Source organism: Oncorhynchus nerka, linkage group LG23 (assembly GCF_034236695.1).
Source record: "Oncorhynchus nerka isolate Pitt River linkage group LG23, Oner_Uvic_2.0, whole genome shotgun sequence".
NCBI classification, from domain to species: domain Eukaryota; kingdom Metazoa; phylum Chordata; class Actinopteri; order Salmoniformes; family Salmonidae; genus Oncorhynchus; species Oncorhynchus nerka.
The window spans coordinates 51309694-51337647 of NC_088418.1; the positions used below are offsets into that span (position 1 = coordinate 51309694).

Here is a 27954-nt window from a genome sequence, read left to right on the forward strand (position 1 = left end):
ACACCCACCATGGATATCACGCAACACTTGTGTACCGCCTGCCACCTCTCCCCCATAGAAACAGATCAAAAGAGAGCATCATGTTCTCGCTATAGCTCGTGATATGAATCAGTGTATTGTTACAGCCAACTAACCCCATAAACACGCCGCTTCAAAGGGGGGAGAAAATGGGCCGAATGATATGTACCCACATGAGTGTTTGTGTGAATCTGGTTAGATGTAGTAACCGAGATGACGTGTGTGTGTGTGATTATTCAGATACCTGATGATTCCCATCTAAAAAGGTCAAGCACCTCTTGTGCCTCCGCTCAGACTATTAAAATAAACACTTGGCATCAAGGAGAAATAGGTAAATCCTCGTGTGTGTGTGTAATACCATAATACTGATATACAGGTAGTCAAGTACTGTTTACACTTCTCCAGACTGACCACCAGGTGGCAGAATGTCACCAGGCTAAGGAAACAGCATTCCTACCAGTGATTCTATAGGAACTCCGTAAACAGAACCAGTGAGACTAGCATGAACCCTGCACTAAATATATAGTAGAAATTCTCATAGTCCATGGGACACCAGGAACTAAGTCATACTTCACAGCATTCACTCACATAGAAAATAGCAAATCGAACACCGCTTACACTTACAGAAAAAAGCAAAAACGAGTCACAGAGACGAAAGGAAAAACATCCCCAGGCTTAAAGAGCGACTGAACATACGCCGATTGGCACGTGTGTTTTCTGTTGCTTATTAGAAAAACAAGATTTCAGTATTGGAGGTGTTGGTCCCCCATGAGACATTGTAGACGTGGAATTAAACTTCCTCAAAATCCCCAAAATGAATCTAAGATAATTAATTACAGATTTATTGAGTTATGATTAAAGTTGTTGCAGAGGATGTTTTAGTTACACAAATTTACATCTAACCAAAGAGTTTGGTGCAGTGTTTTTCAAGTAAAAAAGTGCGCGATGCACTGTCTTACGTAAACAACGCCGGAACTGCTGGGCAGGTCTGTCACTGTTTATGCGAGTGGATAGAGAGCAATCACCGCAGCTGTTCACCCCATGTTAGTGGGCAAATGGACATCGTTAAATTAAAACTCAACCTTCATTTACCCGTTGTGAAGCACGGATGAGACTAACTTTATGACCAAAATTATCCTATTTACACTTTGTAGTAAATTCTGACACTAGAATAACCGTTTCGAATTCATAGTGATGCTACATCAGTACGTTTTCAGCGGGATTCGTCTCTTTTTAAAGACAGTCCCTCTTTAAACCGCAGGTTCTCACTGAGCTATGTGGAGCAGTCTCTCTCCATCCGAGGTTACTCTCATGATTGTTGACCAGCTATGTGGCAGGGGATCGTCTGGAATGTCAGAAGTCAGAGGCCAAGCGTGCTGCAGATTACTGTCACATGACAACATTCCATTAGTCAGTCGTCTGTTTGTGGCCTGAACCAGCTCATACTTTCCACCCTGCCTGCCATCAACCCTCATCTTTCTCCATCTCAGTCTTCCTTTCTCTATCCCACTACCTCCCTTTCCCACATCTCCCCGATCGCTCTACCCTCTTCCTCACTGGTACAGGTTTCATATCAGTATTCAGAGTCAGACAGTGAAAGCCTCTTAAAAGTGTTCCCTGCTTATCTCTCCTCCCCACCACACCAACAGAGAAAGAGCTGAGGGGAAGACCGAGATGGGGAGCCGGGAGAGGTGTAGTTCCCTTCTGTAGAGACAGGGGTTGGTGGTGGTGGTGGGAGGGTGTACCTCCATGGAGATGCGTCGTTGCACCCTGTTCCTCAGACACACCCCGGTGGGCGACTGCACCTCGTCCGACGACGTCCCAGACGCCTGGTCACTCTCCCCGTCTGAGCCCATCTTCAGGTTCTCATGGACGATGTCTTGGGAGGAGGAGAGGAAGAGGAGGAAGAGGAGAAAGAGTTACAGTTTAGAAGCTGAACTTGCTCAATTTCAACATTTTGCCTGGCAAATGACACTCGTGATCTTCTATGAGATAAACATGGCATGGATTTGCTATAGCTTGTGTCAAACTGAGTCAGTAGTCTGCTGTTTTTTTATTTGATTTATTTCACCTTTATTTAACCAGATAGGCTAGTTGAGAACAAGTTCTCATTTACAACTGCGACCTGGCTAAGATAAAGCATAGCAGTGTGAACAGACAACACAGAGTTACACATGGAGTAAACAATTAACAAGTCAATAACACAGTAGAAAAAAAAGAGTCTATATACATTGTGTGCAAAAGGCATGAGGAGGTAGGCGAATAATTACAATTTAGCAGATTAACACTGGAGTGATAAATGATCAGATGGTCATGTGCAGGAAGATATACTGGTGTGCAAAAGAGCAGAAAAGTAAATAAATAAAAACAGTATGGGGATGAGGTAGGTAAATTGGGTGGGCTATTTACAATTCGTTTCAGTCACAGGCAGCAGAGAACTGGAAGGAAAGGCGGCCAAATGAGGTGTTGGCTTTAGGGATGATCAGTGAGATACACCTGCTGGAGCGTGTGCTATGGGTGGGTGTTGCCATCGTGACCAGTGAACTGAGATAAGGCGGAGCTTTACCTAGCATGGACTTGTAGATGACCTGGAGCCAGTGGGTCTGGCGACGAATATGTAGCGAGGACCAGCCGACTAGAGCATACAGGTCGCAGTGGTGGGTGGTATAAGGTGCTTTAGTAACAAAACGGATGGCACTGTGATAAACTGCATCTAGTTTGCTGAGTAGAGTATTGGAAGCTATTTTGTAGATGACATCGCCGAAGTCGAGGATCGGTAGGATAGTCAGTTTTACTAGGGTAAGTTTGGCGGCGTGAGTGAAGGAGGCTTTGTTGCGGAATAGAAAGCAGACTCTAGATTGGAGATGTTTGATATGAGTCTGGAAGGAGAGTTTACAGTCTAGCCAGACACCCAGGTACTTATAGATATCCACATATTCTAGGTCGGAACCATCCAGGGTGGTGATGCTAGTCGGGCGTGCGGATGCAGGCAGCGAACGGTTGAAAAGCATGCATTTGGTTTTACTAGCGTTTAAGAGCAGTTGGAGGCCACGGAAGGAGTGTTGTATGGCATTGAAGCTCGTTTGGAGGTTAGATAGCACAGTGTCCAAGGAAGGGCCAGAAGTATACAGAATGGTGTCGTCTGCGTAGAGACGAATCAGGGAATCGCCCGCAGCAAGAGTAACATCATTGATATATACAGAGAAAAGAGTCGGCCCGAGAATTGAAGCTTGTGGCACCCCCATAGAGACTACCAGAGGACCGGACAACATGCCCTCCGATTTGACACACTGAACTCTGTCTGCAAAGTAATTGGTGAACCAGGCAAGGTAGTCATTAGAAAAACCGAGGCTACTGAGTCTGAGTCTAAGAATATGAGAGAATAAGTTAGAGACAGAGAGAGGAGTGCTTTATCTCATTCTGTCAACAGTTACAGTTTATGGCCTGGTCCTGATCCTACAACCTCTCAAGTTCCCTTCTTTCATTATCCTGCAGCCCCCCCCCCCCCTCTCTCACCCCATAGGCCAAAGATGAAACACTAACCAACTCTGCTTCCTCTAGGATATAAAAAACTACAGCCTCTGGTCAAGAACATGGTGTGTAGTGTGTGTGGGGGGGGGGGGCTAATGAACACACACACACACAGTGTGCTAATGAGTAGCTGTATCTGAGTGTGGCACATATTCTCTCTGTCAACACCTCCAACCCAGCAGCCTGTCGTCATACCATCCCAGATCATCCGGCACAACGCACTTCTGTCATCTCCCTCCTTTCTGCTTCTCTCTCCAGCCGTCTATCTCCTTCTCTGCCAACCAAATACCCCTCCTTTCATTCCAACTCCACTCTCTTTGGCCCTATTTCTCCCTCTGTTTTTTGAGGTAAACCGGTACATGAAAGTGTGTACTAATCTAGTTCCATCTTGTCCCAGATAGACATGCCCGATTGTCTGTTCCCCCCCAATATCCCCAAACCCATGTAACTAACTGGGACACAGTTCAGTCTGAGGTGTCGCTCCTCATGACAACTTATAGACAAGACCGCAGACTAAAATAGTTGGCTCACCCTGGAGACCAGAGAACAGCTATCGTCATGGTGATGGCTCAGAGAAAATGCAGGGAAAACATTTGTCCGCAGACACACACAAATGTATGAAATCACACAAACATCAAACTTTTAGATGCAAATATACACCCGCACAAGCACACAGTGTAGAATGAGAACAGTTGACTCATGCAAAAACACATAATTGAGAGGAAGATTGGAGATTAAGATGGAGAGACAGACGAGTCTGGTGTTGTGTGAGATGAAAAGTCACACCATGACCATGTCAGGATGGAACTCTCAGGGGCTATGACTAACTTCCTGTTTGTCCTCTGTCGCCATCTGCTCTTTCTCTGTCACTTCCTGGTGCACAGGCACGAGTATGCCCATCTCCACGGCAACTCACCTTGGCAGCCGGGTGACGACCGTGTGGCATGACCATGAAGGAGAACAGGTTGCTTATAGTGGTGCTGCTAGTGGGTGTGTCATTAGTAAATATGGCTACATGTTTGAATGAGTGTGTGTGTATGACATGTGCGCGCGTGCATATGAGTGTTTGTGCAAGCATGTGTGCCGTTAGTGTATACGTGCTTGTGCATCTCCGAGTCTGTTTGTTTCGCTCTCTGTGTAACTCACCGAGGCGGCTGCCGTTGCTGGGGAAGGTCATGAAGGAGCCCAGGCTTCCTCCGATGACACTGTGTGGTCTGCGGAGGGGGGGCTTCTTGAAGGAGCCGGTGTACTGGTGCAGGAACGAGTGCATGCTGTGGGAGGAGGGCGGTCGCCCATTACGCACGATCGGCTCTGCAAGGAGAAACAATGTGTCAATCAATCTGCCCATCTATCTATCTATCCATCCGATTCATCAAGCAATCTACCAATGAATCAATCAGTCATTTGTACAAGTAGTTCATGTACTGTTCGGTCTTCTGTTGAGCAGAATTCAGTAAACAGAGTGCTTCCTTGTTGTATATAAAAACAGCAGAAAATAACACTTATGCAACCTAAAGTAGGCCAGAGGATGTTAGCTTCAGACATTTTGGGATGTTGCAGTATGTTTGTGAAAGTGTTTTCCTTTTCTGTGTGATGTCTTCTCCACAAACATTGTGGCAGCGTCACCTGCCGTCCCCCTGCGTTGTGTATGTGTGTCCCAGTAGGCGTTTCCTCTCACCAGGCTGCTTCTGTTGTTACATAAGGACATAAAGAGCTACTCTCTAGGACACGATCATTCACACTGCTGCTCGCTCTCCCTGTGTGTCAATTTCCCCTCTCGATGTCTCTCACCCCGTTCCCTCAGTCTCACTCTAATCACTTCAGATGGCAAGAAAGGATACCATTGGCTGCCAGCTACAATTTCAACTGTATCCTCGGGGTGACCAAAGGGCCCTAGTGTGTGTGTTCACTAGCTGGCTGTATCCTTCTCTACTACATCATCAGTCTCTTATCACTGGGACTTGCACAGAGCACAGTATGTGTGTGTGTGCGCTCTGTTTGTTTACTAATACAATATCTAATACACACACACACACACACACACGCCTACTGACCGCTGTCCTTGTTGCCGCCGTCCTCGATGGTCATCTGCTCAGCCAGTTCAGATAGAGACTCGTCTATGGTGTGGCTGGAGCGCAGCGTCAGAGACAGACGCCGCTTAAACCTCTTCATCTTCTCCATCACACACTCCTCAGGGTTGCCTGGGCTGGCAGGGCCTGTAGGGCACAGATGGCAAAGGTCAGCACTGGACCCACACACACACGTATTAGGTGGCAAGGCGTAAACAAGTAACTTGTAATTGTCTCGATAAGAAAAGATGGCGCTGAAGAACATAGCTGATGTTTTACACTCTCCCAACCAATTGTGATTTACATTTTTTTTATTTATTTTTTTTACTTATTGTGTACATAATGTTGCTGCTACCGTTTCTTATGTCCAAAAATAACGTCTGGACATCAGAAAAGCGATTACTCACCGCGGACTGGAATAAACTTTTTGTTTTGTGTGAAGAAAAGACGGCGGAAAAGGAGACGCATATCGGGGATCCTTCTGAAAAGTCGGAGGCGAGCGAGTAAACTCCCAATGCCTTCCATTCTCCTTGCTAAAGTGCAAATGTTAGAAAATAAAATTGATGACCTACTATTAAAGATTATCCTACCAACGGGACATTAAAAACTAACATCTCATGTTTCACATAGACGTGGCTGAACGAAGTAACTGACAATATACAGTGAGGGGGGGAAAGTATTTGATCCCCTGCTGATTTTGTACATTTGCCCACCGACAAAGAAATCATCTGTCTATAATTTGAATGGTAGGTTTATTTGAACAGTGAGACAGAACAAAAAAATCCAGAAAAACGCATGTAAAAAATGTTATCAATTGATTTGCATTTTAATGAGGGAAATGAGTATTTGACCCCTCTGCAAAACATGACATAGTACTTGGTGGCAAAACCCTTGCTGGCAATCACAGAGGTCAGACATTTCTTGTAGTTGGCCACCAGGTTTGCACACATCTCAGGAGGGATTTTGTCCCACTCCTCTTTGCAGATCTTCTCCAAGTCATTAAGGTTTTGAGGCTGACATTTGGCAACTCGAACCTTCAGCTCCCTCTACAGATTTTCTATGGGATAAGGTCTGGAGACTGACTAGGCCACTCCAGGACCTTAATGTGTTTCTTCTTGAGCCACTCCTTTGTTGCCTTGGCCGTGTGTTTTTGGGTCATTGTCATGTGGGAATACCAATCCACGACTCGTTTTCAATTCCCTGGCTGAGGGAAGGAGGTTCTCACCCAAGATTTGACGGTACATGGCCCTGTCCATCGTCCCTTTGATACGGTGAAGTTGTCCTGTCCCTTTAGCAGAAAAACACCCCCAAAGTATAATGTTTCCACCTCCATGTTTGACGGTGGGGATGGTGTTCTTGGGGTCATAGGCAGCATTCCTCCTCCTCCAAACACGGCAAGTTGATGCCAAAGAGCTCAATTTTGGTCTCATCTGACCACAACACTTTCACTCAGTTGTCCTCTGAATCATTCAGATGTTCATTGGCAAACTTCAGATGGGCATGTATATGTGCTTTCTTGAGCAGGGGGACCTTGCGGGCGCTGCAGGATTTCAGTCCTTCACGGCGTAGTGTGTTACCAATTGTTTTCTTGGTGACTATGGTCCAAGCTGCCTTGAGATCATTGACAAGATCCTCCAGTGTAGTTCTGGGCTGATTCCTCACCGCTCTCATGATCATTGCAACTCCATAGGTGAGATCTCGCATGGAGCCCCAGTCCGAGGGAGATTGATAGTTCTTTTGTGTTTCTTCCATTTGCAAATAATCGCACCAACTGTTGTCAGCTTCTCACCAAGCTTCTTGGCGATGGTCTTGTAGCCCATTCCAGCCTTGTGTAGGTCTACAATCTTGTCCCTGACATCCTCGGAGAACTCTTTGGTCACACAAGATTTGGCATGGGTCCTCAGATCCTCAAAAAGTTCTACAGCTGCAACATCAAGAGCATCCTGACCGGTTGAATCACCACCTGGTATGCTAACTGCTTGGCATCTGACCGTAAGATGCTACAGAAGGTAGTGCGAACGGCCCAGTACATCACTGGGGCCAAGCTTCCTGCCATCCAGGACCTATATAATAGGCGTTGTCAGAGTAAATCCCATAAAATTGTCAGAGACTCCAGTCACCCAACTTATAGACTGCTTTCACTGCTCCCGCACGGCAAGCGGTACCAGAGCACCAAGTCGAGGACAAAAGGCTCCTCAACAGCTTCTACCCCCAAGCCGTAAGACTGCTGAACAATTAATAAAATCGCCACCGGACAATTTACATTGACAACCCCCGCCCCCCTCCCTTTTGTACACTGCTGCATCTCTATGTGTGGTGTAAAGGTGGTCTAGGATTGTTTTCTTCTCTGGTTGCACATGTGACATGCTGGTAAAAATGTGGTAAAACTGATTTAAGTTTGCCTGCATTAAAGTCCCCAGCCACTAGGTGCGCCGCTTCTGGGTGAGCATTTTCTTCTTTACTTATGGCCTTGAGAGCGGTCTTAGTGCCAGCTGTGTTCTGTGGTGGTAAATAGACGGCTACGAATAATATAGTTGAGAACTCTCTCAAATGTTGCTCACATAGCAACACGCTAGCTTCCTTATCTTGATCTTGGTACAGCTGGGTTGGAGTGACTATGTTATTATTCCAATAGACGGCTACGAATAATATAGTTGAGAACTCTCTCAAATGTTGCTCACATATCAACATGCTAGCTTCCTTATCTTGATCTTGGTACAGCTGGGTTGGAGTGACTATGTTATTATTCCAGTATGGACTGATATTGTACATGCTACCAACACATGAACACACATAAGACAGTGAGAAGCCCAAACCTTAAGCTGCAAGAGTATGTAGAGGCCGAGAACACACGGGTGTGCTAAAATAGCACCCTTCATAAATAAACTACGCCTCCTTTTAATCTAATATTTATGATGAGTAGATGAATACTGCAGTCACCACACCGCTCCTCAGCACTCAGCTAGGGTCTTCATAAAGGACGAATTAAACATGAATTTAACATCCAAACATGATACTGCTTTCCTTAATTGCAAGCTAAATGCATTAACACACACACACACGTGCAGACACTCATGCATAATTTATCAAGGCCATCTACTGTGGCTAAAATGACATAATGAGAGGTGCAATACAGAGATGAGCTTCAAATCCACAGAACCAGCTACATATAGGAATAGCAGTCATACACACACACACACACACTGACCTCACCATCAGTGTCCTCAGATTGGCCACACCCTAAGTAACAGCAGTGGTCGTCATGTGGTTGTGTCTTGTTGTGTGATTGGTGGGCTGCAGTGACAGACCTAGTCCAGCGGCTGCAGTGATTGGCCGAGGCAGGCTGGTTGGCTGAGTGTGATGGGAGGTGAAAAGGCCACAGACTGGGAGAACTGGCCACATTCCATAGCAACACAAATACCTGCCTGGTCCGATGGTATGGCTGTGTTTTGTGTGCATCCATCCGTGTAGGATCCACTGTATGTGTGTAAGTACCAATTAATTATGTGTTGTGTGGATATGTTAGTGTATGATTTGTGTGTGTATGGTAAATATACATAAATGTAGAATACAGTATGTGTGTATGTATCAGTGTATGGTTTGGATATCAGTGTGTGTGTTTATGTGTATCAGCATGTGTGTGTGCATGCTGACACAGCAGTAAGCCAGGTCATAGGAAACACCTTGCTCTCTCTGCCCCAGGCCAGTTTTCCTGCCCATTGTGTTGCCGCGGTGACGCCCCTCGGACGAGCGGGACCCACCCTTCTAACCCCCTCACACCATCCCATACTGGACACAGTGAAAACACACTGCCAGCTAGCAGTGAAGGTTGCGGTGTGTGTGTGTCTCTCGCGCTCTCTCTCTCACACATGGGATACAGTTAGCCACTACATCTGTTCGTCAAATGTATGCCTTGCTAGAGATGCCTTGGTCAACTGTAAGTGCTGTTATTGTGAAGTGGAAGCATCTAGGAGCAACAACGGCTCAGTCACGAAGTGGTAGGCCACACAAGCTCACAGAACGGGACCGCCGAGGTGCTGAAGTGACTGTTAGTCAGGCCTAATCAATGCCCACCCTCACTAATGATCATGGCTGAATGGAAGCAAGTCCCAGCAGCAATGTTCCAACATCTAGCGGAAAGCCTTCCCAGAAGTGGACGCTGTGACAGCAGCAAATGGGGGAACCAACTCCATATTAATGCCCAAGATTTTGGAATGAGATGTTCGATGAGCAGGTGTCCACATACTTTAGGTCACATTTCTCTTTCACTCCCTCTGAGATCATTAGCTCAACTGTATACAGTCGTGTCCAAAAGCTTTGAGAATGACACAAATATAAATTTTCACAAAGTCTGCTGCCTCAGTTTGTATAATGGCAATTTGCATACACCCCAGAATGTTATGAAGAGTGATCAGATTAATTGCAAAGTCCCTCTTTGCCATGCAAATGAACTGAAACCCCAAAACACATTTCCACTGTGTTTCAGCCCTGCCACAAAAGGACCAGCTGACATCATGTCAGTGATTCTCTCATTAACACAGGTGTGAGTGTTGACGAGGATAATGCTGGAGATCACTCTGTCATGCTGATTGAGTTCGAATAACAGACTGGAAGATTCAAAAGGAGGGTGGTGCTTGGAATAATTGTTATTTCTCTGTCAACCATGGTTACCTGCAAGGAAACACGTGCCGTCATCATTGCTTTGCACAAAAAGGGCTTCACAGGCAAGGATATTGCTGCCTGTAAGATTGCACCTAAATCAACCATTTATCGGATCATCAAGAACTTCAAGGAGAGCGGTTCAATTGTTGTGAAGAAGGCTTCAGGGCGCCCAAGAAAGTCCAGCAAGCGCCAGGACTGTCTCCTAAAGTTTATTCAGCTGCAGGATCGGGGCACCACCAGTACAGAGCTTGCTCAGGAATGGCAGCAGGCAGGTTTGAGTGCAACTGCATGCACAGTGAGGCAAAGACTTTTGGAAAAAGAGGAAGGCCTGGTGTCAAGAAGGGCAGCAAGAAGCCACTTCTTTCCAGGAAAAAAATCAGGGACAGACTGATATTCTGCAAAAGGTACAGGGATTGGACTGCTGAGGACTGGGGTAAAGTCATTTTCTCTGATGAATCCCCTTTCCGATTGTTTGGGGCACCCGGAAAAAAGCTTGTCCGGAGAAGACAAGGTGAGCGCTACCATCAGACCATTCATGTGTGGGGTTGCTTCTCAGCCAAGGGAGTGGGCTCACTCACAATTTTGCCTAAGAACACAGCCATTAATAAAGAATGGTACCAACACATCCTCTGAGAGCAACTTCTCCTAACCATCCAGGAACAGTTTGGTGACAAACAATGCCTTGCCATAAGGCAAAAGTAATAACTAAATGGCTCGGGGAACAAAACCTCAATATTTTGGGTCCATGGCCAGGAAACTCCCCAGACCTTAATCCTATTGAGAACTTGTGGTCAATCATCAAGAGGCATGTGGACAAACAAAAACCCACAAATTCTGACAAACTCCAAGCATTTATTATGCAAGAATGGGCTGCCATCAGTCAGGATGTGGCCCAGAAGTTAATTGACAGCATGCCAAGGCGAATTGCAGAGGTCTTGAAAAAGAATGGTCAACACCGCAAATATTGACTCTTTGCATCAACTTCATGTAATTGTCAATAAAAGCCTTTGGCACTTATGAAATGCTTGTAATTATACTTCAGTATTCCATAGTCAAATCTGTCAAAAATATCTAAAGACACTGAAGCAGCAAATGTGTCGTTCTCAAAACTTTTGGCCACGACTGTAGACTTGAGACACCATCTGTCTAAACGCACACACGCGCACACACACACGCACGCACACGCCGTCATTCCTGATGGCATGTGTGTGCATTGCAGGAATCATTCAAATCAATGACTGTCTGGATCTGTGGCTGCAGTGTACCCAACCCCGATCCTAACACAGACAAACCCACACACACCCCGCTCCCCAGTGCACATACAGGATTAGACTGGACATACTGAGTGTAAACTCAAATTACCTCCAGGCTTGGAGGTGCCGGTCAATAGGGCACAACGTCAAAGAACGATCAGATACAAATATATAGTGTAGAACAGACATGCCTCTCTGTCATGAAGAGTGAGGAATCACATCAGCTCCATACATGACATTTCTATCTGTGCCCTCAAATATGCCCCTGGCCAACGCATATAAAAACACATACAGCAGCCCCCCCTCGCCAGTCAACCACTAATCTACCAATGAAAATCTATGAAACACTGTGTGTGTTAGGGGATTAGTCTCCCCACCCTTCACGTGCCCTAACACCCACCATGTATCAGGCAGGGTGAAGGCAGGGACGCTTTGATGTCAGGTTTAAGCGTGTGTGTGTGCGCGTGTGTGTCGCACGGGTATGACCTGGTTCTCTTCTCATCTCGGCTGGAGTTGATCTCATTAAAACATACATAGTTAATGAAGCAGGGGAGTGTGTGTGAGCATACGTGTGTGTTTTTAGTTTTACTATCGTTGTGGGGACCTGAAGACAAGTGGGGACATTCCACCTATCCCCATAAGGAAAAAGCTTAATTTAGGCTTAAGGGTTAGGTTTACAATTCGGGTTACGTTAGGGGTTAAGGATTAGGTGTAGAGTTAGGGTTAGGGAAAATAGGATTTTGGATGGGAATCAACCGTTTGGTGGTCTTCACAAGGATAGTAAAATAAACGTGTGTGTGTGTGAGAATGTGTCTGTAGGTGTCTTCATTTGTTTAAGCACAACAAACCTGCTGTAAAGAGAGTCAGGGGAGATGGAGTGAGAGAAAAAAGGAAAAGACGAGAGTGAGATAAAAACAGAGCGAGCAGGAGGGAGAGAGAGAGAGAGAGAGAGGGAGGTAAAACAGAGTGATTAGGAGGGGGAGAGAGAGAAGGGGGAAATAATTAACAAAAAAAGCTGAGCAAACTAGAATGCTACTTGGCCCTAAACTGAGAGTACAGTGGCAGAATACCTGACCACTGTGACTGACCCAAACTTAAGGACTCAGTGAGCATAGCTATTGAGAAAGGCCACCGTAGGCAGACATGGCTTTCAAGAGAAGACAGGCTATGTGCACACTGCCCACAAAATGAGGTGGTAACTGAGCTGCACTTCCTAACCTGCCAAATGTATGACCATATTAGAGACATATTTCTCTCAGATTACACAGACTCCCATATCTAATGGGTGAAATACAACAGCAAGATGTGTGACCTGTTGCCACAAAAAAAGAGCAACCAGTGAAGAACAAACACCATTGTAAATACAACCCATATTTATGTTTTTTTCCTTTTGTACTTGAACTATTTGCACATATTATGACATTTGAAATGTCTTTACTCTTTTGGAACTTTTGTGAGTGTAATGTTTACTGTTAATTTGTATTGTTTATTTAACTTTTGTTAATTATCTACTTCAATTGCTTTGGCAATGTAATCATATGTTTCCCATACCAACAAAGCCCTTAAATTCAATTGAGATGGAGGTAAAAACAGAGAGAGCAGGAGGGGGAAGAGTGTGTTCTGAGTTCACTAATATGATTTTCCAACAGAACATTCTCCATTTATCTTATCAGCCACACTCGTGGTCCCCACACACACTTCTTTAAAAGTGCCTTCCTCACCATCTTAAATAAGCATGCCCCATTCAAAAAAATGTAGAACTAGGAATAGATATAGTCCTTGGTTCACTCCAGACCTGTCTGCCCTTGATCAGCACAAAAACATCCTGTGGCGTTCTGCATTAGCATTGAATAGTCCCCGTGATATGCAACTTTTCAGGGAAGTTAGGAACAAATATACAGGCAGTTAGGAAAGCGAAGGCTAGCTTTTTCAAACAGAAATTTGCATCCTGTAGCACAAACTCAAAAAAGTTCTGGGACACTGTAAAGTCCATGGAGAATAAGAGCACCTCCTCCCAGCTGCCCACTGCTCTGAGGCTAGGAAACACTATTACCACCGATAAATCCACTATACTTGAGAATTTCAATAAGTATTTCTCTACGGCTGGCCATGCTTTCCACCTGGCTACCCCTACCCCGGTCAACTGCCCGACACCCTCCAGAGCAACCAGCCAAAGCCCCCACCATTTCTCCTTTACCCAAATCCAGATAGCTGATGTTCTGAAAGAGCTGCAAAATCTGGACCCCTACAAATCAGCCGGGCTAGACAACCTGACGAAATTGTTGCAACTCCTATTACTAGCCTGTTCAACCTCTCTTTCATATCGTCTGAGATTCCTAAAGATTGGAAAGCTGCCGCGGTCATCCCCCTCTTCAAAGGGGGTGACACTCTAGAACCAAACTGCTACAGACCTATATCTATCCTACCCTGTCTTTCTAAGGTCTCCGAAAGCCAAGTTAACAAACAGATTACCGACTATTTTGAATCCCACCATACCTTCTCCGCTATGCAATCTGGTTTCAGAGCTGGTCATGGGTGCACCTCAGCCACGCTCAAGGTTCTAAACGACATCATAACCGCCATCGATAAGAGACATTACTGTGCAGCCGTATTCATCGACCTGGCCAAATCGGAGGGCCTGTTGTCCGGACCTCTGGCTGTCTCTACTGGGGTGCCACAGGGTTCAACCCTCGGGCCGACTCTCTTCTCTGTATACATCAATGATGTTGCTCTTGCTGCTGGTGATTCTCTGGTACACCTCTACGCAGACGACACCATTCTGTATACTTCTGGCCCCTCCTTGGACACCAACAATGCCATACAACTCTCCTTCCGTGGCCTCCAACTGCTCTTAAACGCAGGGAAAACTAAATGCATGCTATTCAACCGATCACTGCCCGCACCTGCTCGCCTGTCCAGCAACACTACTCTGGACGGCTCTGACTTAGAATACGTGTAACTACAAATACCTAGGTGTCTGGTTAGACTGTAAAGTCTCCTTCCAGACTCACATTAAGCATCTCCAATCCAAAATTAAATCTAGAATTGGCTTCCTATATCGCAACAAAGCATCCTTCACTCATGCTGCCAAACATACCCTCGTAAAACTGACCATCCTACCGATCCTCGACTTCGGTGATGTCATCTATAAAATAGCCTCCAACACTCTACTCAACAAACTGGATGCAGTCTATCACAGTGCCATCCGTTTTGTCACCAAAACCCCATACACTACCCACTATTGCGACCTGTACGCTCTCGTTTATTGGCCCTCGCTTCATACGCGTCGCCAAACCCACTGGCTACAGATTATCTACAAGTCTCTGCTAGGTAAAGCCCCGCCTTATCTCAGCTCACTGGTCACCATAGCAGCATCCACTCGTAGCACGCACTCCAGCAGGTATATCTCACTGGTCACCCCCAAAGCCAATTCCTCCTTTGGTTGTCTTTCCTTCCAGTTCTCTGCTGCCAATGACTGGAACAAACTGCAAAAATCCCTGAAGCTGGAGACTCATATCTCCCTCACTAGCTTTAAGCACCAGCTGTCAGAGCAGCGCACAGATCACTGCACCTGTACATAGCCCATCTATCTACCTACCTCATCCCCATACAGTATTTATTTATTTATCTTGCTTCTTTGCACCCCAGTATATCTTCTGCACATCTACCATTCCAGTGTTTAATTGCTATATTGCAATTACTTCGCCACCATGGTCTATTTATTTCCTTAACCTCTTGAACCTCTGGGGGCAATATTTCATTTTTGGATGAAAAACGTTCCCGTTTTAAACAAGATATTTTGTCACGAAAAAGATGCTCGACTATGCATATAATTGACAGCTTTGGAAAGAAAACACTCTGACGTTTCCAAAACTGCAAAGATATTGTCTGTGAGTGCCACAGAACTAAGGCTACAGGCGAAACCAAGATGGAATTTCATACAGGAAGTGAGACAGATTTTGGAGGCGCTGTGTTCCAATGTCTCCTTATATGGCTGTGAATGTGCAAGGAATGAGCCTACACTTTCTGTCGTTTCCCCAAGGTGTTTGCAGCATTGTGACGTATTTGTAGGCATATCATTGGAAAATTGACCATAAGAGACTACATTTACCAGGTGTCCGCTCGGTGTCCTCCGTCGAAACTATTGCGTAATCTCCAGGTGCGTGCATTTTTTCATTTTGAACAGAGGAGAAACCAAACTGCCATCTCTGATTTATCATCGAATAGATATGTGAAAAACACCTTGAGGATTGATTCTAAACAACGTTTGCCATGTTTCTGTCGATATTATGGAGTTAATTTGGAAAAAAGTCTGCATTGTAATTACTGAATTTCCGGGGGGTTTTCTTAGCCAAACGTGATGAACAAAACAGAGCGATTTCTCCTACACAAATCATATTTTTGGAAAAACGGAACATTTGCTATCTAACTGAGAGTCTCCTCATTGAAAACATCCGAAGTTCTTCAAAGGTAAATGATTTTATTTGAATGCTTTTCTTGTTTTTGTGAAAATGTTGCCTGCTGAATGCTAGGCTTAATGCTATGCTAGCTATCAATACTCTTACACAAATGATTGTGTAGCTATGGTTGAAAAGCATTTTTTGAACATCTGAGATGACAGTGTTGTTAACAAAAGGCTAAGCTTGTGAGCCAATATATTTATTTAATTTCATTTGCGATTTTCATGAATAGTTAACGTTGCGTTATGGTAATGAGCTTGAGGCTATAATTACGCTCCCGGATACGGGATTGCTCGTCGCAACAGGTTAACTCCCTTATCTTACCTCATGTTTATAGACTTTTTCTTTTCTTTTTTTCTACTGTATTATTGACTATGTTTTGTTTATTCCATGTGTAACTCTGTGTTGTTGTACGTGTCCAATTGCTATGCTTTATCTTGGCCAGGTCGCAGTTGCAAATAAGAACTTATTCTCAACTAGCCTACCTGGTTAAATAAAGGTGAAATAAAATAAACACACACACAATAGTGAGTGCGGTAATGTCAACAAGGCAATGATACTAATGTTACTGACATGTTCGTTATCATCCCAACAACTCCTTCCTTTTGCCAATGGGCAGAGTGCAGGACACAGGCCTGGTCATGTGGCTGGGACTGAGTATGCCTGTGTCTGCCCCTCAGAGCATCACTGTCCTTGGGCAGACAGGCTAGGAAAGTGGGCAGGCTGTGGATGATTGGGTTGCTGAGACAATGGTTGTGTCTGCTGCTGTGGGGAGTGACACACACATTCTTTACCCGCTGAATGAGCTGGCAAGGAAATATGAGAAGAACTGAGGGCCAAGGAAGCCACAGCTGTCCTCCAATGTGTGTGTGTTGGGCAGTCTTCTATCCAACAAGAAAAAAAACACACACTGCTGATCCCATCTCCGCTAACTAGAGCAGATCCCTCTCTGCCACCCTGCAGTGTAGATATAGAGTTATAGAATCCTGTATCAGCAGCACAGGGAGAAAACTCAACCTCTCGCTCATTCTCTAACTCACCATCTCTCTAGTGGTTCGTTGGTTGGGCGCGCGCACGCACACAGTAGGGATCATCAACTAGATTCAGCCGCAGGACATTTTTTTCTTGAGCAGATGGTCAGGGGGCTGGAACATAATTTCAAATAATTTGTAGACTGCAAATTGACTAAAACATAAATCATTTAAAACCTTGCTCACATTGTATAAGATCACATACACTGAGTGTACAAAACATTAAGAACACTTCCCTAATATTGAGTTGCACGTTGCAGTTCTTGACAGAAAGCCTGGCACCTACTACCATACCCTGTTCAAAGGCACTTACTGTAAATATTTTGTCTTGCCCATTCTCCTCTCTCTGAACGGCACACATACAAAACCATGTCTCAATGCTTAAAAATCCTTCTTTAACCTGTCTCTTCCCCTTCATCGACACGGACTGAAGTGGATTGAACAAGTGACATCAATAAGGGATCGTATAGCTTTCACCTGGGTTCACCTAGTCGGTGTCATGGAAAGAGCAGGTGTTTTGTTCACTCAGTGTGTGTACAAAATAAATAAATAAATAAATAAATAAATATATATATATATATATATATATATATATATAGCATGGTAATAGTTCAGAACAGATTTCCAAAATTAAAAATCACTTGGACCTGATTTGCTGGTGGTTTTGTACAGTCTTTTATAGCCAACAATAAATAAATAAAATATCTAGCTTTTTATTTTTGCTCAGAAAACTTGGGGAGACAAAAAATCACCCACGGGCCACCAGCTGGGGAAGCCTGCTGTACAGGTAGGGCTGCAAGATATGGGCAAATAATCTAATTGTGATTTTTTTTTTTATACCAAATATTACAAATGTGATTTTACTTGCGATTTAGATCAAAACACTTGGGTGAACTGTTGGAATCATATAAATAAAATGAATATTCCAACTATATGGTTGGTGTTGTTTAGCATGACAACTAATGAAAAAAACCTGTAGAAATTGTTGTGACAGGGTAGGAACCAAAGTGTTGGTCAGAGTTTCAGGGGATCCTTATTACATGTTACATTCATGATGTTTTACACAATTTCTCAGCCTCGAGATATTTAGATTAAAGTATGATACATTGTTTTAATTTAACCTTTACTTCACTTGGCAAGTCAGTTAAGAACAAATTCTTATTTACAATGATGGCCTCGGAACAGTGGGGTAACTGCCTTGTTCAGGGGCAGAACGACAGATTGTTTTCCTTGTCAGCTCAGAGATTCAAACTAGCAACCTTTCAGTTATTGATCTAGCAACCTTTCAACTATTGGCCCAACACTCTGACCACTAGGCTACCTGCTGCCCCTGTGCAGCGAGATAAGCACCCTCTCAGATAGAGTACAGAGGGATGTAACAGAGACAGGTATTATCTCTGGGCCACACCAAAACAAAGAGAGCTCATTTGACAGGGCTGGGGGATACAGCATCTGGCATATCTAAATGATGTGAAAGAGAAAGCACAGAGAATTCCCCATCAAACACAATCCAACACACTGGCTGATGGGCTCTGTCCCGGTATCCCCCTCGTCTCTCCCCCTCTCTGTAATCAGCATCCCTTCAAAAAAAACATACATGCGCAAGCAGGCACACACACAGCCTATACATTCTTCTGTGAAATCCTGACCCACATACCAAACCCAAACCAGGCACTTCCTCAGATCTTCCCTCGTTCCCCTTAGCCTGTCCTTCTGGGGGTCCCCCAGTGCATCATGGGTAAGCTAGAGCTCAGCGAAGAGGAGGGGACTTCAAAGGGCAGGCGGGGGAGAGACGGCAGACGACAAGGCCTAATTAAGACTAATACACACACTCACATCAAAGTCAATTCCTTCAAATTTGACAACTAAGACAGCTCCCTTGAAGGCATGTCCCTAAAGAAAGATACAGTAGTTCCACCCCCATTTAGGGAAATCTGCCTTGAAATTGAAAAAGAGAACAGCAACTTTTGTCCCTCTCCCTTTTGTCTCTCTCTAGACCCTGATCTCCTCTCGTCACCATGGTGACCAAGGCCCCAGAGTCTATATTCTGCTTCCAAAAGATTAGGAGGTCTAGACTATCCCAGAACTCTATCTGGCTGGTTGCTCTTTCTCCTCCAGTCTCACTCCCACTCTTTGTCAAGTAACTAGGAAATATGATATGGTCAAATTAATATCCAATTGAAAATGGAAAAAAAATAATAATAAATGGAATGAGAAAAGACGTATGTGAATATGTGGGTGTCGATGTGCACGCGAGAGAGTGTGAAGACGAGAGCGAGCAAGCAAAGGATAAAGAGAGGGAGGAAAAGAGAAAGTGAGCATATTTTCGAGTGAGAAGAACAGAATGGCGTCTTTGTGTTTGTGTAAGAGGCATGACATCACCAGGGTAACTCCAGGCATGTACTGTTAGCTGAGGAAAGTACAGAGAAAGAACAGAGACTGAGTTTTACTGTAATTCGATACGAAACCAGGAACCCCCCCCCCCCAAAAAAAAAAAAATACCATGATTTTGAAATGTTCCCGAAATGTAATCCATAGAAGGGTTCTTTGGGGGAAGTTTTCTTGACATATGCATCTGAAAGCATAACTGAGAAATAATTCATCAAAGTAAGACTCCATACCGTTTCATCTGTAGGCACTTCAAAGCAACAATTGGTGTCATATGAAGCTTTACCGCTTGCTCTGTAATATGAGTAGTATATTGATTTCAATAAACACGTTTTTACATTCATTTTGCTTACAAAAATTATCTAAACATGAATATAGAAAAGTACGAACGTAATATACTTTACGGGCAAATCAAAAGTTCCAGAGTGGGATCCCTGCTACTTTTGTAATGATCCAATTTGTCAGCATTACCAACAGAGTGAATGTGAAAATGGATTCAAAATGGTCCCCCTCAGGTGGCGATTTGCAGGATGTGTAATGACACCAATAAAAGGAGTGCCGTGATTGGTTACATTGCCTACTGTGCCAATCTCACTATAAAAACAGGCTATAACTTTAAAACTAGCAGAGATCCAATGCTGAAACATTGATATGCCAGTAGAGTATATTATGTTTAACAACATACAAGAAAAAATGCCAAATCTAAAATAATAATTTTCAATATTTCTGTTTATAATTTTCCATATTCATAAATGAAATGTACATGTGTGTGAAATAGAAACTCTATTCATATTTCAGAGCAAGTGGTAAAGCTTCATATGACATCAACTTTTGCTTTGCAGCACCTAGTCTTAAAGGAGGACTGGGTAAGGCCAAAATGAAATAAATATGCCAACTTTGATGAATTTGTTCTCAATTATACATTTATATACAATGTCAAATACATGTCAACGACCCTTCCTTCCAAAGAACCGAGGCTAATACGGTTAACACCGTGATAAGCTATTCAACTACACCCCTGAGGCAAACACCTAGTACCTGTCCATAGGGCTGGGGGATATATCAAATCAATAACAATTTTGGTTTTAGCGTGATGTTCCAAATGCCTGTATCACAAGAATGCATTTTTTTGTTGTTTTGATGAGTCTATTCAGAGCAGTTCAACTGTTCTACCTTGTTAGCAAGCAAATAGAGCCAAGTTGGACTAGACTTGAAATATAAAAGATTAGCTGGCTACTCATTAGCGAGTGGGCTTGTGCTTGAGAGATTGTTTGAGACCAGTGTTCATTTTCTATAATGTCTGCTACCAGAAGTTGGTCATTATTGGTGGATCTGCATTGAGCATGGTTCTGGTTACAATTTTAACAAAAAGGGCATTTTTATTGACAGACATGAAAGCCCGATCAGGGAATAATATATATATTTTTAAAGCAGGTTAAACTATTTTGATAAAATAATGTAATAATTAGTGGGTCTTCCTTCTGGTTTTGTAAGGCTTATATTTAGCTTAGGAGTAATTTTACAAGCCCTGAATTCATTAGATTATTGCTGACTGTTTGAAATGTGGTGTATTGCCCTTTAATTGTGCAGCAAAGCTTATTCAGATGAAGAAAATAAATTACAATTGGAGATCTGATTTTTAGGCCATATCCCCCAGTCCTACCTGTTCTATCAGTCTGCTGTGTACATGGAGGTGAGTGACGGGCTACAGTTACAGGCTTAACCCTGGGCTAGCTGACATCACCCCTATGATATAAAGATCACAGACAGCCACAGACTCCTGTAGGCCACCACACAAACACACCAGTACGCGCACACACATCAAATCAAATCAAATTTTATTTGTCACATACACATGGTTAGCAGATGTTAATGCGAGTGTAGCGAAATGCTTGTGCTTCTAGTTCCGACAATGCAGTGATAACCAACAAGTAATCTAACTAACAATTCCAAAACTACTGTCTTATACACAGTGTAAGGGGATAAGGAATATGTACATAAGGATATATGAATGAGTGATGGTACAGAGCAGCATACAGTAGATGGTATCGAGTACAGTATATACATATGAGATGAGTATGTAGACAAAGTAAACAAAGTGGCATAGTTAAAGTGGCTAGTGACATAAGAATGCAGTCGATGATCTAGAGTACAGTATATACATATGCATATGAGATGAATAGTGTAGGGTAAGTAACATTATATAAGGTAGCATTGTTTAAAGTGGCTAGTGATATATTTACATCATTTCCCATCAATTCCCATTATTAAAGTGGCTGGAGTTGGGTCAGTGTCAATGACAGTGTGTTGGCAGCAGCCACTCAATGTTAGTGATTGCTGTTTAACAGTCTGATGGCCTTGAGATAGAAGCTGTTTTTCAGTCTCTCGGTCCCAGCTTTGATGCACCTGTACTGACCTCGCCTTCTGGATGATAGCGGGGTGAACAGGCAGTGGTTCGGGTGGTTGATGTCCTTGATGATCTTTATGGCCTTCCTGTAACATCGGGTGGTGTAGGTGTCCTGGAGGGCAGGTAGTTTGCCCCCGGTGATGCGTTGTGCAGACCTCACTACCCTCTGGAGAGCCTTACGGTTGAGGGCGGAGCAGTTGCCGTACCAGGCGGTGATACAGCCCGCCAGGATGCTCTCGATTGTGCATCTGTAGAAGTTTGTGAGTGCTTTTGGTGACAAGCCGAATTTCTTCAGCCTCCTGAGGTTGAAGAGGCGCTGCTGCGCCTTCTTCACGACGCTGTCAGTGTGAGTGGACCAATTCAGTTTGTCTGTGATGTGTATGCCGAGGAACTTAAAACTTGCTACCCTCTCCACTACTGATCCATCGATGTGGATAGGGGGTGTTCCCTCTGCTGTTTCCTGAAGTCCACAATCATCTCCTTAGTTTTGTTGACGTTGAGTGTGAGGTTATTTTCCTGACACCACACTCCGAGGGCCCTCACCTCCTCCCTGTATGCCGTCTCGTCGTTGTTGGTAATCAAGCCTACCACTGTTGTGTCGTCCGCAAACTTGATGATTGAGTTGGAGGCGTGCATGGCCACGCAGTCGTGGGTGAACAGGGAGTACAGGAGAGGGCTCAGAACGCACCCTTGTGGGGCCCCGTGTTGAGGATCAGCGGGGAGGAGATGTTGTTGCCTACCCTCACCACCTGTGGGCGGCCCGTCAGGAAGTCCAGTACCCAGTTGCACAGGGCGGGGTCGAGACCCAGGGTCTCGAGCTTGATGACGAGCTTGGAGGGTACTATGGTATTGAATGCCGAGCTGTAGTCGATGAACAGCATTCTCACATAGGTATTCCTCTTGTCCAGGTGGGTTAGGGCAGTGTGCAGTGTGGTTGAGATTGCATCGTCTGTGGACCTATTTGGGCGGTAAGCAAATTGGAGTGGGTCTAGGGTGTCAGGTAGGGTGGAGGTGATATGGTCCTTGACTAGTCTCTCAAAGCACTTCATGATGACGGAAGTGAGTGCTACGGGCGGTAGTCGTTTAGCTCAGTTACCTTAGCTTTCTTGGGAACAGGAACAATGGTGGCCCTCTTGAAGCATGTGGGAACAGCAGACTGGTATAGGGATTGATTGAATATGTCCGTAAACACACCGGCCAGCTGGTCTGCGCATGCTCTGAGGGCGCGGCTGGGGATGCCGTCTGGGCCTGCAGCCTTGCGAGGGTTAACACGTTTAAATGTCTTACTCACCTCGGCTGCAGTGAATGAGAGACCGCATGTTTTCGTTGCAGGCCGTGTCAGTGGCACTGTATTGTCCTCAAAGCGGGCAAAAAAGTGATTTAGTCTGCCTGGGAGCAAGACATCCTGGTCCGTGACTGGGCTGGGTTTCTTCTTGTAGTCCGTGATTGACTGTAGACCCTGCCACATGCCTCTTGTGTCTGAGCCATTGAATTGAGATTCCACTTTGTCTCTGTACTGACGCTTAGCTTGTTTAATAGCCTTGCGGAGGGAATAGCTGCATTGTTTATATTCGGACATATTACCAGACACCTTGCCCTGATTAAAAGCAGTGGTTCGCGCTTTCAGTTTCACGCGGACAGACCTCAGCGTGGGAGCCTCTTGTTTTAGTTTCTGCCTGTAGGCAGGGATCAGCAAAATGGAGTCGTGGTCAGCTTTTCCGAAAGGGGGGCGGGGCAGGGCCTTATATGCGTTGCGGAAGTTAGAGTAACAATGATCCAAGGTTTTACCACCCCTGGTTGCGCAATCGATATGCTGGTAAAATTTAGGGAGTCTTGTTTTCAGATTAGCTTTGTTAAAATCCCCAGCTACAATGAATGCAGCCTCCGGATAAATGGTTTCCAGTTTGCAAAGAGTTAAATAAAGTTCGTTCAGAGCCATCGATGTGTCTGCTTGGGGGGGGGATATATACGGCTGTGATTATAATCGAGGAGAATTCTCTTGGAAGATAATGCGGTCTACATTTGATTGTGAGGAATTCTAAATCAGGTGAACAGAAGGATTTGAGTTCCTGTATGTTTCCTTCATCACACCATGTCTCGTTAGTCATGAGGCATACGCCCCCGCCACTCTTCTTACCAGAAAGATGTTTGTTTCTGTCGGCGCGATGCGTGGAGAAACCCGTTGGCTGCACCGCCTCGGATAGCGTCTTCCCAGTAAGCCATGTTTCTGTGAAGCAGAGAACGTTGCAGTCTCTGATGTCCCTCTGGAATGCTACTCTTGCTCGGATTTCGTCAACCTTGTTGTCAAGAGACTGGACATTGGCAAGAAGAATGCTGGGGAGTGGTGCGCGATGTGCCCTTTTTCGGAGTCTGACCAGAACACCGCCTCGTTTCCCTCTTTTTCGGAGTCGTTTCCTTGGGTCGCTGCATGCGATCCATTCCGTTGTCCTGTTTGTAAGGCAGAACACCGGATCCGCGTCGCGGAAAACATATTCTTGGTCGTACTGATGGTGAGTTGGCGCTGATCTTATATTCAGTAGTTCTTCTCGACTGTATGTAATGAAACCTAAGATGACCTGGGGTACTAATGTAAGAAATAACACGTAAAAAAACAAAAAACTGCATAGTTTCCTAGGAACGCGAAGCGAGGCGGCCATCTCAGTCGGCGCCGGAAGTTCATACCAGTGCCAGAGGGGTTCCTCATCTTGCAGGTGTGCCTTACTAACCAAAACCACCACGGTCGTCAAATGAATGGGGTTATAGACATGCAGACTACAAGATACTTCCGGGCACTCACCCAAACACAGCATTACACCCCCTTACTGAACCCTGAGGGAGTTCCATTAAGCTAAACCGCGGTGCACCAGGCTATGGCCCGTGACGTGAACGGGGGGAAAAAGTGAGGGAGGAGGAGGGCCTTTTTCAAATCAATCAGTAATCTGCGCTGCTCAGTCATGCTGTCAACAAAATTATGTGGATATATTGAAGGAACATCTCAAGACATCAGTCAGGAAGTTGAAGCTTGGTCGCAAATGGGTCTTCCAAATGGACAATGACTCCAAGCATACTTCCAAAGTTGTGGAAAAATGGTATTGGAGTGGCCATCACAAAGTCCTGACCTCAACCCTATAGAAAATGTGTGGGCAGAACTGAAAATGTGTGTGCGAGCAAGGAGGCCTACAAACCTGACTCAGTTACACCAGCTCTGTCGGAGGAATGGGCCAAAATTCCCCCAACTTATTGTGGGAAGCTTGTGGAAGGCTACCCGAAACGTTTGACCCAAGTTAAACCATTTAAAGGCAATGCTACCAAATACTAATTAAGTGCATGTAAACTTCTGACCCACTGGGAATGTGATGAAATAAATAAAAGCTGAAATAAATCATTCTCTCTACTATTATTCGAACATTTCACATTCTTAAAATAAAGTGGTGATCCGAACTGACCTAAGACAGGGAATTTTTACTAGGATTAAATGTCAGAAATTGTGAAAACTGAGTTTAAATGTATTTGGCTAAGGTGTATATAAACTTCCAACTTCAACTGTATTTTACATCAAATATATGTCAGAATTTTCTAAGCAGATAGTGTTTTTATCAAAAGCAATCACTTTTGCATGTGAACACACAGAATCCTACTCATTACACCACGTGCTTGACTTGTCACGTCGCTGGCTAACTCATTGATAGTGCTTTATAGTACACCCCTCTGGAGGCAGCTCAGTTCCAAATCAAATTCAATCAACGCTAACCCGGTTAGACCCGAGGCATTCATCAAATCCCCTCCCTCATCACTCCCCCTCCACACCATGAACCCAAACCTTATCCTACACACACAAACCATCCCCTTAACCAAACTTAGCCTTATCTCAGCTAGCCTACCAAACAACCTCCCCCAAAAACACAGATGAGATAGCAACATAAATAACGGAACACAGCCATTAGAGAAATAACGCTGCCTCCCCTCTGATCTTTTGACCTGCAGCTCAGGGCTGAGAGGTCGGGCATATCACTATGACAACCTGGGGATGCCTGACCTCCCAAAACCCACACGAGCCAACCGGCTGAGAGGTAATGACTGCTGATGCCAATAACTATAAACCAGTGCAGCCAGGGGGGCAACCGTTCACAGTGATGTAATGGGATGTGTTAGCACAAAACGCTGCTGCTCCACATCCATCACACTGGTTGACTGGAACTGAGCCTGTCACGCCAGCTCACACACCTCTCAGTGTAAGGAGCTAAAAGGAGTTTCAGCGTGACTGACCCTGGAGGGATGAGCTGAAATAACAGAGCTAACGGGTAATGGACATGTGTGTGAGTGTGTGAGTGAGTGAGTGAGTAAGAGTGTGTGTGTACATTAGAGGACCTTGCGCAAACAGAGACAGAAATACCTATGTCCCAAATGCTGTAAAATCTCCTTCAGTGTGAGAGTGGAGAGAGGATGCCAAGAGAGTGAGACAGAGCAAGAGAGAAGAGGAGCAATCAGATCCTGTAGAGAAGGAGAGAAGTGGAACAGAAGGAGTGCAGAGACAGAGAGAAAGAGGAACGATCAGATCCTGTAGAGAAGGAGAGAAGTGGAACAGAAGGAGGGCAGAGAGAGAGAAAGAGGAACGATCAGATCCTGTAGAGAAGGAGAGAAGTGGAACAGAAGGAGGGCAGAGACAGAGAGAAAGAGGAATGATCAGATCCTGTAGAGAAGGAGAGAAGTGGAACAGAAGGAGGGCAGAGACAGAGAGAAAGAGGAACGATCAGATCCTGTAGAGAAGGAGAGACGTGGAACAGAATCGAGGGCAGAGAGGGAGAGAAAGGAGATAACAGTGGGGAGATAGGGATAGCGAAGGAGAGAGGGGATGTGTGAAAGGGGGAGGGAGGAGAGGGGCAGTAAGGGGGGTTATTTTTAGGACTCGGTACTGCAGACTCACAGCTGAATACAGTGTATTCTACAGAGGACAGGCATGCCATTATACACAGACAAGCATAAACACCACACAGGCACGTGCTCCTTCCCGCTCTCTCTCTTCACATTTGACATTTTAGTTATTTAACAGACGCTCTTATTCAGGGTGACTTACAGTTGGTGCATTCATCTTAAGATACAGTAGCTAGGTGGGAAAAACATCTCTCAGTCATAGATTTTTCCTCAATAAAGTAGCTATCAGAAAAGTGAGTCTGTCCGATCAAAAATACAAACAACCCACAGATTAAAGCAGGAAAATAAGTGATCAGAGCCCCATAGTGAGTGGCATGACACACAGACACACACACACGGTTTGAATTGGTTCCCAGACACTACAGTGTCATCTGTGTGCAGCAAGGGGGGTTGGAAAGGGAGAAAAAGCACTGTGTGTGTGTGGGAGATAAGAGGATAAGCACAGACTAGGCTATACATTATCCCTGTGTCAAATGGAGAGATGAACGGGACAGAGTCCAACAGGACCCAGACCTCACCCCTAAACACACATGCTCACAGCCAGCTACATACAACCCTTTGGGGTTGCCTAGACTGCTACCCTTTAACCAGCTTTAGCAATGTCTCAGTCTCACATGACGACCATTTGAGAAGATAAAAGACTCTGTGCTTCGTTGTCTCCCTCTGTGTCTGCGAGGAGCAGAAGGCCACACCGGTGCGGTTATTGAACCCCCTGTAGTCTGACAGCCAAGTCAATAACTGTCAGCCCATCCATCCTCTCTTCCTGTAGCACCTTCCTCCCACCAGCCCTCTCAGCCTTACAGTTACACATCTTGCTATTTACTTCTTCTTCTCCTTTAAAGCCATACCACACTAACAAGGTCTAACGAGCTGCTTCCGGACGACTCAGGACAGTCAGCCAGAGGAGCACAACAGGGAACGTGCGAGTGTGTCCCAAAACACGGGCTTCCTCTTCGCAAGGAACAGCTGGAATAGTTCACATTCCACAGGACAGAGATAGGAGGGACACATGTCCCACACAAACACACGCAAGACAGATATGAACATTAGCAGTAAAATACCTAAGTTATCTGGAAGTGTTTTCCAACAACATGAAGAGCAGATCAATTATTTCATCCTTGCATGTTTCAATGCTTTATCACTTCACTGTTATCCTTTCCCTGATCTCCCTTTCCCTATTGATCCTCCCCTTTCTCACGACCT

The 27954-nt window shown here is 44.9% G+C and overlaps 1 protein-coding gene across 6 annotated transcripts in view; it reads right to left on the reverse strand.

Annotated features, from left to right (window-relative positions):
• The window catches only part of LOC115107011 (cyclin-dependent kinase 17), a 42464-nt gene that overhangs the window by 6540 nt on the left and 7970 nt on the right, over nucleotides 1-27954 (reverse strand). For 5 of the 6 annotated variants that reach the window (XM_029630325.2, XM_029630329.2, XM_029630327.2 and 2 more), the window contains 3 exons: nucleotides 5604-5765; nucleotides 4696-4860; nucleotides 1764-1897 (listed from right to left, as the gene is read on the reverse strand). In XM_029630325.2, coding sequence (XP_029486185.1) covers nucleotides 1764-1897; nucleotides 4696-4860; nucleotides 5604-5730 — 426 coding nt within the window. In that variant the 5' untranslated portion in view covers nucleotides 5731-5765. Of the gene's footprint in view, nucleotides 1-1763; nucleotides 1898-4695; nucleotides 4861-5603; nucleotides 5766-17033; nucleotides 17139-27954 lie in introns of all 6 variants that reach the window. The other variant, XM_029630326.2, reaches the window with a different exon arrangement.